We start from the raw sequence: 14,172 nt of genomic DNA, 5'->3' as shown, positions 1-14,172 counted from the left end.
AAATTCATTAATATACTTGGCCACCACGAACGGCGCGAAAGCCAAAACCAACAGGGAAAGAAATATTCTGATTTCGCAGGCAGCCATGGCTTCCTCCTCCACCGACGTAAAGAAAATAGTAGGCGACCTGGACAAGGAGTCCTTCATGTCCCTTCTGTCCAAGCTTATTGGGGAGTCCAAGTACCTCCAGAACAACCCACCTGGCCTGATCCCTCAAGAGGACCGAGCCGTCAAGCAGGTGCTCGATTCCCTGCTGCCCCTCAGCACCACCACAGTTGGTGGTCCCTTGGTGATCAACCACGTGACCTACTTCCCCGGCAGAGGCAACGTCATTGTGGAGTACCCAGGAACTGTTCCTGGGAAGATCTTGTCCTTTGTTGGCTGTCACATGGACGTCGTCACTGCTAATCCCAAAGACTGGGTTTGTTCCTTTCTTTAATTCTATTTTTGGCTTTAGTTTGGTCTGTATTTGCTATCTGGGATTGGACTGGATTGGATTGGACTGTATCCTATCTATAGTGTAGAATGTTAGAGTGTGGCAGTTTTATGTTCAATACATTACAAGTTATTTAACTCAATGTTGTCTTTTTCAGTCGATTATCTTCGTATGTCGATTCGTTTAGCATTTTCAGTTTAACTGTTACTTGTATCGGTTTTCGAGTGATTAGCTATTGTGTGAGTTGTTTGGAGGATTGTTGTTGTGTTAGCTTAATTCCAATCAATATTTGCTGAGTTTCGATTCTGTTTTTTTTTTTTTTTTTTTTTTTTTGTTGAATAGGAACTGCTCTGCGTTTATTCATTTCAATTTACGTATGTTTCCTCATTGGATTCTCCCAAATACATATGTTTTGCTTTATCCTTTGTGACTGAAGAAGTGCAGTTTTCCTGGTTCTATGATTACTCATGTTAAAGCTTAATCCAATATGCCTTTTAGATATTTATATAGATCATGTCTTGGATTTACCCCAAAGCTTATATCTTTCGATTTCCCCATTTTTGTGATTGAAGAAATGCAGTTTTCCTGGTTTTCAGATTACTCATGTTTAGCCTAATCCAAATGTTTTTACTACTGAAATCTTCTTTCCTATTAATAATGCAGTCAAAATCCCAATCATGATTCTGGTGAATTAAATTAAATCCAATAAATTTGAAACCCGAGCAAGTTTGTTCAGTTGACAAATTTACCCTGCATAAATCTTTTGTTCTGGGGTTTTCATCCTTATGTGATGAGAAGTTGGATACTATAATTTTGTAATTTGCTGCCTTTAGATTTATGTTGTTCAAAATTGATTCATCAATAATCCAATTCCAGTTGAACTCTACTGATTTGAAATTTCTACAAACCCATTGACAGTTTTTTGGGTTTATTTTTGACAAAACCTGTTGCTTTTGAACTAAGAAATACTTTCATTTCTTATGAATCTCATTGTTCTTTTTTGGCCTACATTAAATTCAGAAGTTTTTATTTTTTGCCTGTGTATGGTTTCCTTTGTCTATATATTAGTAAGTATGGTATGTTTTCTGCTAGCTTGTCCTTGCTTCTTATCTTGCCAACTCCTTGTCTAGTTATGAGCTTAACTGGAATCAGCTGTTAATATATTACCATTTCAGCGTGATGCATCTGAAATTGATTTTAACCACTAACGGAAGACTTGGCGCAAAACCGAGCGCAGTGGCGTTCCAGGATTCATACAGCCGACCCCACTTGGTGGGATAAGGCTTTGTTGCTGTTGTGTTTCTTTAAGATCCTACAGTTTACATCATTTTGGCAATAAGCTTTTGTTCACGATAAGCATAAAATCTCAACTGCGGCCAATTAAATTTTATTATGCTTCACATCTTACGTTTTGAAAATAGAGTTTCATTACAGGAGTTGAAGTTTTTCATTGGTGTTTAGTCCTTCATTACAGGCGTTTGAGTTTTTCATTGGTGCTGTGTACAGAATAACGGATCACATTGGGCAGTAGTTAAAATGCAATAACGATTGTTCTTTCCTTTTCTCAATTTTGGTAGGTTAGTGATGATTCATTGTGCATCAAATTTGATTCTTGTGTATGCAGGAATTTGATCCATTCTCATTGAGCATCGAAGGAGATAAACTTCGTGGCCGTGGAACCACTGATTGCTTGGGTCATGTTGCACTTGTAACTGAGCTCATGAGAAGGCTGGCTGAGACAAAGCCAAAATTAAAGTCAACTGTGGTCGCAGTCTTTATAGCAAATGAAGAGAATTCTTCCATTTCAGGAGTTGCTGTGGATGCGCTCGTGAAGGATGGGCTACTCAGTAAGCTAAAGGATGGTCCTCTGTAAGTAATTTTCATTTCTTGTAAAACAGGACAACCAAGAAGTGTCACACTGATTAATGTTTGCGACTTTTGTGGTTCAACGCAGGTTTTGGATTGACACGGCAGATAAACAACCTTGCATCGGTACTGGTGGAATGATACCTTGGAAGCTTCATGTGACTGGGAAGCTTTTTCATAGTGGTTTACCACACAAGGTATGTCACTGTGTCTTAAAGGCCATTTTAAGCTTCATGTGACTGGGAAGCTTTTTCCTGTTTGTAATTATTTATCTTCTGTGGCTGATGCTGAATATCTGCAGGCTATAAACCCCTTGGAGCTAGCTATGGAAGCACTGAAAGAAATCCAGTTGCGGTTCTATAGAGATTTTCCTCCACACCCCAAGGAAGAGGCCTATGGATTTGCAACACCATCAACCATGAAGCCAACTCAATGGACTTGTACGTTTCTTCAAGCTTGTGTTGAAGAATTCTACATACATTTACCTCATTTTTTTTCCTTTATTTTTGTTGCAGATCCGGGTGGTGGAATAAACCAAATTCCAGCTGAATGCACAATTTCAGGAGATGTCAGGTTTATAATCTTCTCAATCACGGTTATTTGAGACTTTTGTGGGGGGTAGTGAGAGCACTTTTCTTTTCTTGGTTTAACCAAGGAGAAGGGTATGTCAACAAGGCTTTTTCTTTAATCCTTTTCTTTTCTAGGATTTTTCTTATTCATTTTTGTTGTTTGCAGGTTAACTCCCTTCTACAAGTAAGCAACTGGCTTTCTTTCATGATTTTCCATGTCCTATAAGTTTGATGCAACGATTTTATCTCTACTCCATTCTCCATTTTTAACCTGCAAACACTTTTAACCTGTTACAGCGTTAAGGATGTTATGGAAAAGCTTCAAGAATATGTGGATGATATTAACGAAAACATAGGAAAGGTAGAGTCACGTGGTCCAGTTTCAAAGTATGTCCTACCAGATGAAAACTTAAGGGGAAGGTGCTCTCTCTCTCTCTCTCTCTCTTTCACACACACACACACACACACACACACGTCATAAACAATTGTCATAACATATTCAGACCAAAAAAATGTATTGTGATAAGATATTCATTTAATAACATGTAATTACTTCATGCTAGCATTCTTAGTTTTGTTAGTTAAACGCATGCCATAAACCGATCCCTATGTTTTCCAGCTTTTCTTCAAATAATTGTTGCCCTTAGATGATCGTTTGTTTGCTCCGCATTACAAGTTGCTACCACAGATATTTCTATTTCTTGGATAAAATAAATAAACAACAAAAAAACAAATATTTTTCGGCATTATCTTCTAGGGAAGTGTTATTGGCACTCCAAAAATCTCATTCTACACTCCTCACAAGTGTATTTTTCTTTCCTAATATAGAAAATTTGTAGTGTAGAGTGAAATTTTTGGAGTGCCAATAACAATTCCCATCTTCTATTCTATTAAGAGAAGAGCCCTTGTCAACTTTTTTCCCCGCTTCTTCCAATTTTGCCCTCACTTTTGAATACACAATATTAACATGATGAGGGCAAAATAGTAATTTTGTACATTTTGACAGAATGACAATCATATCCCTATTTTTCCTATTTAACCGTCACTTTTGATACACAATATTTACATAAGGAGGACAAAAAACAGTAATTATGTAATATTAAGATAAAATATGCACTTATTAAGAGAAATTGTCCCACCATCATTTTTTCATGCTCTTTTTAAAATTTTAAAAACTAATCACACTCCTTAATAAAAAAAACAAAAAACAAAATGAAATTGCTCACACACACAGACTGTGTGCTCATCGGCTAGTTAATTATTAAAAGAAGAAAGAAAGTTTACAACTTTTTTTGTCTGCAGCCTTACATTAAGTTTTGATGAGGCAAAGTCTGGAGTTGCTTGTGATCTCAACTCCCGTGGATTTCATGTATTGTGTAAAGCTACTGAAGAGGTTGTTGGTCATGTAAAACCATACTCAATTACTGGAAGTTTACCTCTCATTCGAGAACTACAGGTACAATAATTGTTCTTTACTTATTGTTTTCTTTGTTCCTCGCCCATTTTTACTTTTTCTCTTCTACTTTCTCTCTAGTACTCTCTCTTAATTATATCAATTTGTTGTGTTCTAGGATGAAGGATTTGATGTTCAAACCGCTGGCTACGGTACGATACTATTTGGTTCTTCCTGAGGAGTTGATAGGTTATTATATCCGAGTCGATGATCTGATTCACTGCTGTTATTTATGCATGTACAGGCTTGATGGCAACATACCATGCCAAGAATGAGTACTGCCTTTTTACGGATATGAGCCAAGGATACCAGGTGTTTATCAGCGTGATCTCTCAACTAGAAGACTGAGAATCTGCAAAGAAACAAAAGCAAATTTGACGAATGAGAATAACAAGAAGTTGCAATCTCTGGTGTCTCAACTAGACAAGAGAATCGGGGGGCAAAAGTGGGTAAGAAAGAAACTTAGAAGGTTGAAAATAATGAGAAATTGCAAATGGTACGTCGCTAATCATGGAGACAAGTATTTATTCCAATAGAGAAAGCAAAATGTTGGTATAATCTTTGATCTGTTAAGGGTATATGTTCTGCACTGAGTTGAGTGCGTTTTTGTTCTTTCCTGCATGAAGATTGGAACTTAGGATCTTCATTTCACTTTATTCATCCCATGTCAGTTATAGTGGCAGTATTTTTTTTCCCCCTTTTTGCCTTTGTGGGTAAACTGTATTCCCATTTGGGAGATTCTATTAGAATCCAATCAAATAATTTATGGGAAGATGTGGGTTAGATTAGTCATAAACAGCAGTGTGTCCGTCCCGTTGCACCCAAATTTGAATCTTCTTCCTTTTTTTTTTTTTTGTTTTTTTTGTTTTTTTTTTTTTTATGCAAGAGGCTTTGTTTTTAAGTTATTTTTAGGGCCTACCAAACAGGAATTGAAGTTTGGAACTTAAAACTTGTTTTTGATTTATAAAAATTGTATCGGAGTTGAATGCTACTATTTTAAAGTTAGATAAAATTTGAAGAGTGGGTTTGAGTGACAAATTTTAAAAATGCCAGAGTTAGCAAAGCACTTCTTAGGAGATGCTCTAGAGCAGGCAGCCACACTCTACTCTCTCTCTCTCTCTCTCATACGTTAGCAAAGCACTCCTTGGATGCTCTAAAGCCGTGAGCCACACTCTACTCTCTTTCTCTCTTTTATACTTGGCCACCACGATCACAAAAGCCAAAACCCACAGCCATGGCTTCCTCCTTCACCGACTTGAAGGAAATAGTAGGCGATCTGGACAAGGAGTCCTTCATATCCCTTCTGTCCAAGCTCATTGGGGAGTCCAAGTACCTCCAGAACAACCCACCTGACCTCATCCCTCAAGAGGACCGAGTCGTCAAGCACGTGCTCGATTCCCTGCTGCCCCTTAGCACCACCACAGGCGGTGGTCCCTTGGTGATCAACCACGTGACCTACTTCCCCGGCAGAGGCAACGTTATTGTGGAGTACCCAGGAACTGTTCCTGGGAAGATCTTGTCCTTTGTTGGCTGTCACATGGACGTCGTCACTGCTAATCCCAAAGACTGGGTATGTTCCTTTCTTTTATATGCTATGCAGAGCAGCCATGGCTGCCATTCACCAGCACCCCTACTTATATCTATATCAACTTCGCATTTTGTTTTTTTTTTGGTCGATTATCTTTGTATGTTGATTCTTGTAGCATTTCCTGTTATGGCGTTTGTTTGAATTGAATGGAGCTTCAGTTTAACTGTTACTTGTATCGGCTTTCGAGTGATTAGCAATTGTGTTAGTTGTGTGGAGGATTATCTGTTTAGTGTTAGCTTAATTCCAATCAATATTTGCCGAGTTTCGATTCTTTTTTTGTTGGACAGGAACTGCTCTGCATTTATTCATTTTAATTTACGTACGTTTCCTCATTTGGATTTTCCCAAATACATATGCTTTGCTTTATCCTTCAGTTTACATCATTTTGCAATAAGCTTTAGTTCAAGACAAGCATAAACTGTGGCCAATTAATTTATTACGCTTCACATCTTACGTTTGGAAAATAGAGTTTCAGATGCAAGTTTAGTCTTTCATTACAGGAGTTTGAGTTTGAGTTTTTCATTTGTGTTGTGTAAAGAATAGTGGATCACCATTGGGCTGTAGTTAAAATGCGATAATTGTCGTTCTTTCCTTTTCTCAATTTTGGTAGGTTAGTGATGATTCATTGTGCATCAAATTTGATTCTTGTATTTGCAGGAATTTGATCCATTCTCATTGAGCATCGAAGGAGATAAACTTTGTGGCCGTGGAACCACTGATTGCTTGGGTCATGTTGCACTTGTAACTGAGCTCATGAGAAGGCTGGCTGAGACAGAGCCAAAATTACAGTCAACTGTGGTTGCAGTGTTTATAGCAAATGAAGAGAATTCTACCATTTCAGGAGTTGGTGTGGATGCGCTTGTGAAGGATGGGCTACTCAGTAAGCTAAAGGATGGTCCTTTGTAAGTAACTTTCGTTTCTTGTAAAACATGACAACAAAGAAGAGTCTCGCTGATTCATGTTTGCGACTTTTGTGGTTCAACGCAGGTTTTGGATTGACACGGCAGATAAACAACCTTGCATCGGTACTGGTGGTATGATACCTTGGGAGCTTCATGTGACTGGGAAGCTTTTTCATAGTGGTTTACCACACAAGGTATGCCACTGTGCCTTATGGGCCATTTTAAGCTTCAAGTGACTAGGAAGGTTTTTTGTGTTCCTACTTATTTATCTTCTGTGGCTGATGCTGAATGTCCGCAGGCTATAAATCCTTTGGAGCTAGCTATGGAAGCACTGAAAGAGATCCAGTTGCGGTTCTATAGAGATTTTCCTCCACATCCCAAGGAAGAGGCCTACGGATTTGCAACACCGTCAACCATGAAGCCAACTCAATGGACTTGTACGTTTCTTCAAGCTTGTGTTGAAGAATTCTACATACATTGATCTCATTTCTTTTGTCTTTTCTTTTTGTTGCAGATCCAGGTGGTGGAATAAATCAAATTCCGGCTGAATGCACAATTTCAGGAGATGTCAGGTTTATAATCTTCTCAATGACGTGGTGATAGCACTTTTCTTTTCTTGGTTTAACCAAGGAGAAGGGTCTCTTGACAAGGCTTTTTCTTTAATCTTTTTCTTTTCTAGAAATCTTCTTATTCATTTTTGTTGTTTGCAGGTTAACTCCCTTCTACAAGTGAGCAACTGAATTTCTTTCGTGAATTTCCCGGTCCTACAGGTTTGATGTAAAGATTTTATCTCTGCTTCATTCTCCATTTTTAACTGACAAACACTATTAACCTGTTACAGCGTTCAGGATGTTATGGGAAAGCTTCAAGAATACGTGGATGATATTAACGAAAACATAGGAAAGGTAGAGTCACGAGGTCCAGTTTCAAAGTATGTCCTACCAGATGAAAACTTAAGGGGAAGGTGCTCTCTCTCTCTCTCTCTCTCTCTCTCTCTCTCTCTCACAGACACACACCGGCAACATCTCTTAGATGATTGTTTGTTTGCTTTGCATTACAGGTAGGTAGCATCAGATATGTCTACTTCTTGGATAAACAAATGAACAACAAAGGCGAAGCAAAAGAAAACAAAAGGAAAAACAAATATTTTTGGGCATGTTAATTATTAAAAGAAGAAAGAAAGTTTACATTTTTCTTTCTCTGCAGTCTTACATTAAGTTTCGACGAGGCCACGTCTGGAGTTGCTTGTGATCTGAACTCCCTTGGATTCCATGTATTGTGTAAAGCTACTGAAGAGGTTGTTGGTCATGTAAAACCGTACTCAATTACTGGAAGTTTACCTCTCATTCGAGAATTACAGGTACAATAATCTTTTTTGCGTTTTCTCTTCTATTTTTGCTTGAGTACTCATTCTCTTAATTATATCAATTTGTTGTGTGCTAGGATGAAGGATTCGATGTTCAAACTGCTGGCTATGGTACGATACTATTTGGTTCTTCCTGGGAGTTGGTAGGTTATTATATCCGAGACGATGATCTGATTCATTGCTATTATGCATGCGCAGGCTTGATGGCAACATACCATGCCAAGAACGAGTACTGCCTTTTTACGGACATGAGCCAAGGCTACCAGGTGTTTATCAGCGTGATCGCTCAACTAGAAGACTGACAATCTGCGAAGAAACAAAAGCAAATTTGAAGAATAAGAACAAGAAGAAGTTGCAATCTCTGGTGTCTCAACTAGACGAGAGAATCGGGAGCAAAAGTGGGTAAGAAAGAAACGTAGAAAGTTGATAAATAATGAGAAGTTGCAAATGGTACCTAGCTAATCATGGAGACAAGTATATATTCCAATAAAGAAGGCAAGGTGTTGGTATAATCTTTGCTTCTGGTAAGGGCATATGTTCTGCACTGAGTTGAGTGCATTTCGTTACCATTTGTCGATGCTAATTTGTGCGCTACTGTGCTATGTGATGACGTTTTTTTTCTTTCCTGCACGAGGATTGGAGATTGGAGAATAGAATACCGCTATACACTTTGGTTCTCATTACTGCGTAAAACAATCTTTCACGCGTATGATTACGTAGATTTAGAAGGGATAAGTTTTCTTTCCGACTAATCCATCTTCTGTCTTCAACATTCGGTTCTTTCTTAGTAGCTAAGGGTAAGAGTTGGGTCATCATCGGAAGGTGTACACCTTAAAATGTATCATCATCAGATCTAGAAGAGCCTTCGGGCCAAACCCTAGAGATTGCCAGCAGCACCACAACTTAAGGTTCGCACACCATAGGTAGTTGAAAGGAAATGAATGAAGAGAAAACTAGTGACTTCGTAGTAGGGCACCCATCGTACGAGTGTGAATCTCCTTGGGTCTGGTGGTTCAATAATAGAATATGGGAGTTGTTCTTGTCACTCCTAAAATGTCATTCTTCGCTCCTCTTCACTCCTAGATTTCTTCAAGGGTGGAGTGCAGATTGACTATTTTGAAGTGCCGATATCTTCATGAAACAATATTAATCATGAATCTATTAAGCTGTAAATTAATCAACTACAGGATTAGATAAATGCAAACACCTTTACAAGCGTGAAGAATTTTTGTATCGGAATAATTTTATTGTTATAAATTCGTAGTGATTATTACTCTTCTAATCATTTCACCCCTTTCATCATCTCCGTCGATCACGCTCTAACAGTTGGAGCTGAAGTGGACATAATGGCTGAAACGAGTTAATCTAATCCCTCTAAAAGAGTTTGAAAACAATTAAAAATAATGTTATGTTAACGGGTGACACGGTTAACCCGTTAACATAACAGTTAGTTTTCGTGTTAGCACTTCCTACATATTTCTTCTCCAGGGGTCCTATGTTCACGTCTTAATTGATTAGAATCAATCCGTCCACCAGAAGTTTAAAGCCAAGACCTTCAACAGTGAAACATGGCCTTCAAGAAACTAAAATTGCACGGAAACAATATGTACATAGTTCCGTTTTCGACTTTATATACGTATACATTATTTGGGAATATCTGCAAAGAATCTGCTCTGTAATTTACAAATTTTATCCCCAGACTAGTAAAGCTCCACAACTTTTCTACTTCTTTCCTTCTACTTTAAGCTGCTGGATCCTCTGGCGTAGTCTTTTCCGATGATCGTGTATCTTCCAAAGGCCATGACCCAATATCACAGCGGAGTATATGCCGTGCGTGATCATAGGCGTAAGCATATTGTTCGTCTGCCAAATTTTCACAAAAACGTAAAGAAATTTGATTATTGAGTTTTATCCACTTGAGTGTATGGTATTAGTAGGTAGATGGTGAACAACAAATTCGTAACCAAGAAACCCAATTACCTGGATCCACTCAAAACCAAGATATAGGGCAAGAAGTCCTTCAAGCAGGGGAGAGTAAATCTTCTTCATTTGTCTCCTCTGATACCAAGCTGCAGAACGTTCACCAGAAACAAACGGTGATTCAGATGTTCATATATTGTTCCAAGATTTAGAAATGTATCATTTTGTTTTCTTCTTGGCAACCAAAACAAATATAACCATCTTGAAAGAGAGTTTTCTAGGGGCTTTGGTTTTCAAGAAATTGTAGCCATTTCGATGTATATTACGTTGAAATTCAAGCATGAATTTGCTGTATAAAATTTCATGGTTAGTTGCAACTACTAGTCATCCATTGAAAGTGCTAGCCATCTAATTTGGTACTACAAACATAAACTAGCTTATCGTGTGAAACTTGACCATCAGAGGACTTGGACTAAGGTTAACGACTATGATAACTTACAACCCGTCAGTGGAAACAAATACTAGGTTGCTAGGATGTTATACTTATCATGACAAAACCGAATAATTTACCAAGCCTAGCAAAATACTGGAAGCTCTCAAGTCTTAACCCTTGTCGCCTAAAAGTAATGACCGGTTACCATTTGTTTAGCCCATACTTATAACTACAGCACGGATGCACTGAAAAACCCATGCTGAGGTTAGAGGTCAAACCTGCAAAAAGCTTTTTCATGTCTTCACGACCAGAGCGAGATTGTAAAACTGGTGCAACTACATAAGCAGGATCTGCAAGAACGATTAACAACTGATCATTAAATTTGCACCAAGTCAAAATTCACATGAGTTACATAAACTGGTCTTTGAGAGAATCAACCTTTTGGAGAAGCTGCCACATAGTACAGAGAACCTGTGAGCGCAGCTGTAATCACCGCTGCAAATGCCTGAGCAAAGGGGACAAATGGGGGCAGAACACCAGTCTACATATAAAGCGAATACAGTCATCAGAACAAGTTCTTTTCTATACTGGTAACAGGAAAGAAATGTCAGAAAAAACTGCAATACCAGAGACGCCATTCCTCGAGCATCTGTCAACAGATCTGTGCCCCTTAGAAATATATCGGCCAATGATCCCTAAAAGTCACAAATGATAAGGGAAAATATCATAATGATTTATTGCTCCTACAGAACATCAATTCTTCAGCTAATGTTGACAAATCGTGAAGCTTACAATTTGTGCAACAACAATAAACATTAAACAAATTGATTTATATCTTTTAGCATACATTAAAGGCTAAATTATTCATAATAGCACACCTGAACAGCAGCCCTGTAGAAAAGCTCCTCACCCACAGAGCTTGCAGCAACAATTAGTATAAACTGTGCATTGAAATAACAAACAGAGAACTTGTTTATTGCTTTGTCCAAGCTGGAAACCATAAAGTGCTTTACAATAATATCAATTACGATGTTATACCTGCAAAGGTGACATTCCGTAAAAGAAGCTTCGAAGCTCTTCATCCTCTACATCTCGAATAGCACGAGCATGAGGAGATACCTTCACAACTTCATCCTATAACCATTTTCACATAGGTTAGTCACAATTAAGTTAGAAGAAGGCAGACCAAAATGGAGCTCAAGTGAATTACTAAATTCATGCACTACACTCGGTTGTCAATGAAAAATACTGTTCCTCATATCCTTTTCCTATCCGTCTGAGCTTTCTCTTTAACAACTCTATATTTGGGGATTTAAATCAAATTCTTGGACTTTCTACCTCCTGTTAACTCATCAACATGATGCATGGGACAAGGTCCTTTTGTCACTCCCAGAGTCGTGCCCCCTTGATCTCTAGTTGCAGGGGTCACAGTGGTGCTCATGGTGGTGCTTGTGATGCCAAAGCCAGCATGATATGTTTGGTGGGCACAGTGCTAATCTTACTTACTCGTCCCAGTGTTGATAGAAAGTGTGATCATTTTAGTGGTCAAACCCTTCTCCTGGGTGAATCATCACTAGTCTACCTATGTACATTCAGTTGCAGATGGTACTTCACAACCCATACACACTCTTCTTACATCCAGACATGCATTTTCCAGCTCTAGTTCTAATGGTGCACCCAATATCTAGACTAGCAAACTAATTTAGATTGCACTTAGTAGCAACTTAGTCGCAGACCTTATGAACTACCCACAACGTAATCTATGATCCCCTTCTTTTTCCGGTCCTCCTTTCACCGTAACTTAAACTCCATATACCCAACTTATCTCATAATGAGGCGAATAATACACACAGTCAAATCTCCTTACACTACACCCCATTACCATGTTGTTCAAATCAAAATATTAATAACAAAAACTTCTAGTCATAGAATTGCTCAAAATTTCAAAACAAATAAATGGAAAAACAACTTACATCTAGTATGAAAAGAAGGGCCATAATTGGTGGAGCTGCATATCCAAGCCCTTGTACAATTGCATCTAAAGATACTTGGAAACCTCCCATGCTATCGATCCCCGTCACGGAACATATAAATCTTCCTAATACAGCCATTGCTCCATATATACCTAATCACAAAACAATCATCACAAAAAACTACATATAACTAGTCTATTTTCTCTATTAATCATACCATAGTACCCCAAAACAGAGTAAAAAAAATAAATCTTTCAAGTGTTAATTGACAAGTTAAGGATTCGTAGTATTAACGCTAACTACGAAAGGGGTCGTTTGATAATCAATTCGTTCTGAAAAACTAGAAACCGAAAACGAAACGGTTATCAAGCCTCAAGTCAACGGTAATTAGTGGTTAATTATGCCAATTATAGCACAGCTTACTCACCTATTCCATAGCTAAGTCTAACAACAGCCCCAATCTTTTCCCAAACGGGAAACTCAGCTTCGCCGAAGCTCGAATTGAACGTGCTGACCTCCATGGCAGGGCTCGTGAACCCGCCTCCCCCACGGCTCTCTCCATCTCTGCCGTCAATGCTTTCACTGCCTCGTTGCTCCGTCGACCCCCTCACCGCCCGAACCGAAACCCTAGAAGCTCCGTCCAACAAAGCCGTCCGCCGCTTTCTCGCCACCGGGAAATAACAGAGGCCGAGTTTGCCGCAAAACAGCACCGTCGGAGGATTAGGAACGGTGAACGATATGCACGGAAGCTCCATGGTATGTAAGCTAGTAATGAAATGCCAAAAACGACGCCGTTCGGACCGAGATATTGGGCTGAAACGAGTCTTCGTCGTCTTGGTTGAGCATTCCTTCAGCTTCAGCATTTGCTTTCGTTTCAGCTAGCTCTATATAGCTGTTGGTAATTGTCTGAAGGGATTTCGACCGTTGGATTCTAGTCTCAGACATCTGACGGTGAAAACAGAGAGAAGGTTGGGCCCACTGTTGATTTTGTTAATATCAGGATGCAGTGGATGCGGGGATATCCCACCTGTCTATCAGCATTTGACGCGTGGAGATAACACTGGCTACACGTCAGAACGGGTAAGTTGTGGACATCATGCTAAACGGGCCGGCTGCTGGCCCAAGCTTTTTTCCGACAAAACCATGAAAGAAAATCTTCGTTTTACGCCAACTATAAAATTAGGAAAATTAATGAAAAAGACTTGAAAACTTTGAGTTTTAATGATAAGGACAAAATAAATGGTAAAGTGAATAGTACAAAATTTGACTTTTTAGTGTAAAAATGTGGTTTTTCGTTAAAATAAACAGTACCGCAGGCTTTTCATCAAAACTCCCTATAAAATTCCTTCTTTTTTGGGTCAAACCATAGTTTTGTTTGATTCGAAAGGAAATGTGTCGAAGCAATATTATCTACATTAAGTGGAAGGGAATGAGCTTAGTTTCAAAATAGGTTACCAATAATGTGGTTTAAATTCGTTTTTGGCAAGAATCGAACCTAAGACCTTTCACTTACAAGTAAAGAGAAATACAATAGAGCGTAATATTAAGTAGTGATTCGAAAGGAAGTGTTTGCATCTAGAGTGAATCTAGGGGGATTCAACAATGTGGGATTTTGAGGGATTTTAATTCTTTGAATGAATCTAGGGGTATTCAATCAGGATTTTAA

General features: G+C 38.6%; 3 protein-coding genes across 4 annotated transcripts; 2 read left to right on the top strand and 1 right to left on the bottom strand.

The window, feature by feature from the left end:
• Positions 1 to 36: 36 nt before the first annotated feature.
• Positions 37 to 5,018, top strand: LOC103965729 (acetylornithine deacetylase-like). The gene is made up of 10 exons (XM_048591543.1): positions 37 to 421; positions 2,061 to 2,305; positions 2,391 to 2,499; positions 2,604 to 2,742; positions 2,818 to 2,875; positions 3,038 to 3,055; positions 3,169 to 3,291; positions 4,174 to 4,327; positions 4,443 to 4,476; positions 4,569 to 5,018. The coding sequence occupies exons 1-10, from the start codon at positions 86 to 88 to the stop codon at positions 4,670 to 4,672; spliced, it is 1,320 nt and encodes a 439-aa protein (XP_048447500.1). The 5' UTR covers positions 37 to 85; the 3' UTR covers positions 4,673 to 5,018.
• A 137-nt stretch (positions 5,019 to 5,155) lies between these two features.
• On the top strand, positions 5,156 to 8,860 carry LOC125480578 (acetylornithine deacetylase-like). Of its 2 annotated transcripts, XM_048591541.1 has the most exons (10): positions 5,156 to 5,894; positions 6,570 to 6,814; positions 6,900 to 7,008; positions 7,113 to 7,251; positions 7,329 to 7,386; positions 7,525 to 7,542; positions 7,656 to 7,778; positions 8,021 to 8,174; positions 8,258 to 8,291; positions 8,379 to 8,860. In XM_048591541.1, exons 1-10 carry the CDS (start codon positions 5,559 to 5,561, stop codon positions 8,480 to 8,482), a joined length of 1,320 nt encoding a protein of 439 aa, XP_048447498.1. In that variant the 5' UTR covers positions 5,156 to 5,558; the 3' UTR covers positions 8,483 to 8,860. The 2 variants fall into 2 exon arrangements, with proteins under 2 accessions (XP_048447498.1, XP_048447499.1); XM_048591542.1 differs by lacking the exon at positions 7,525 to 7,542.
• An 889-nt stretch (positions 8,861 to 9,749) lies between these two features.
• LOC125480580 lies at positions 9,750 to 13,378 on the bottom strand. Its single transcript, XM_048591544.1, has 9 exons — positions 12,934 to 13,378; positions 12,507 to 12,658; positions 11,572 to 11,667; positions 11,412 to 11,474; positions 11,160 to 11,228; positions 10,972 to 11,074; positions 10,812 to 10,883; positions 10,161 to 10,249; positions 9,750 to 10,043 (listed from the first exon to the last, which is right to left on the bottom strand). The coding sequence occupies exons 1-9, from the start codon at positions 13,367 to 13,369 to the stop codon at positions 9,903 to 9,905; spliced, it is 1,221 nt and encodes a 406-aa protein (XP_048447501.1). The 5' UTR covers positions 13,370 to 13,378; the 3' UTR covers positions 9,750 to 9,902.
• Positions 13,379 to 14,172: the final 794 nt, after the last annotated feature.

Source organism: the organism of the source record quoted next, unplaced genomic scaffold, assembly GCF_019419815.1.
Source record: "Pyrus x bretschneideri cultivar Hongxiangsu unplaced genomic scaffold, Pyrus_bretschneideri_v1 Contig34, whole genome shotgun sequence".
Taxonomy (NCBI): Eukaryota; Viridiplantae; Streptophyta; class Magnoliopsida; order Rosales; family Rosaceae; genus Pyrus; species Pyrus x bretschneideri.
Note: the sequence above shows the minus strand (reverse complement) of the source record. Positions and strands in the feature narration are given on the sequence as shown.

Bases quoted from the DNA above. Each gene is read 5' to 3' on its own strand.
- LOC125480578 (XM_048591541.1), top strand. From the start codon at position 5,559: ATGGCTTCCTCCTTCACCGACTTGAAGGAAATAGTAGGCGATCTGGAC. The intron at 8,175-8,257 runs GTACAATAATCT...GTTGTGTGCTAG, and splicing joins CTCTCATTCGAGAATTACAG to GATGAAGGATTCGATGTTCA. The intron at 8,292-8,378 runs GTACGATACTAT...ATGCATGCGCAG, and splicing joins TGTTCAAACTGCTGGCTATG to GCTTGATGGCAACATACCAT.
- LOC125480580 (XM_048591544.1), bottom strand. From the start codon at position 13,369: ATGCTGAAGCTGAAGGAATGCTCAACCAAGACGACGAAGACTCGTTTC. The intron at 12,659-12,933 runs GTGAGTAAGCTG...TTTTGTGATTAG, and splicing joins TAGACTTAGCTATGGAATAG to GTATATATGGAGCAATGGCT. The intron at 11,229-11,411 runs GTGTGCTATTAT...TGTGACTTTTAG, and splicing joins TCTACAGGGCTGCTGTTCAG to GGATCATTGGCCGATATATT.
- LOC103965729 (XM_048591543.1), top strand. From the start codon at position 86: ATGGCTTCCTCCTCCACCGACGTAAAGAAAATAGTAGGCGACCTGGAC. The intron at 3,292-4,173 runs GTGCTCTCTCTC...TTTTGTCTGCAG, and splicing joins GATGAAAACTTAAGGGGAAG to CCTTACATTAAGTTTTGATG. The intron at 4,477-4,568 runs GTACGATACTAT...ATGCATGTACAG, and splicing joins TGTTCAAACCGCTGGCTACG to GCTTGATGGCAACATACCAT.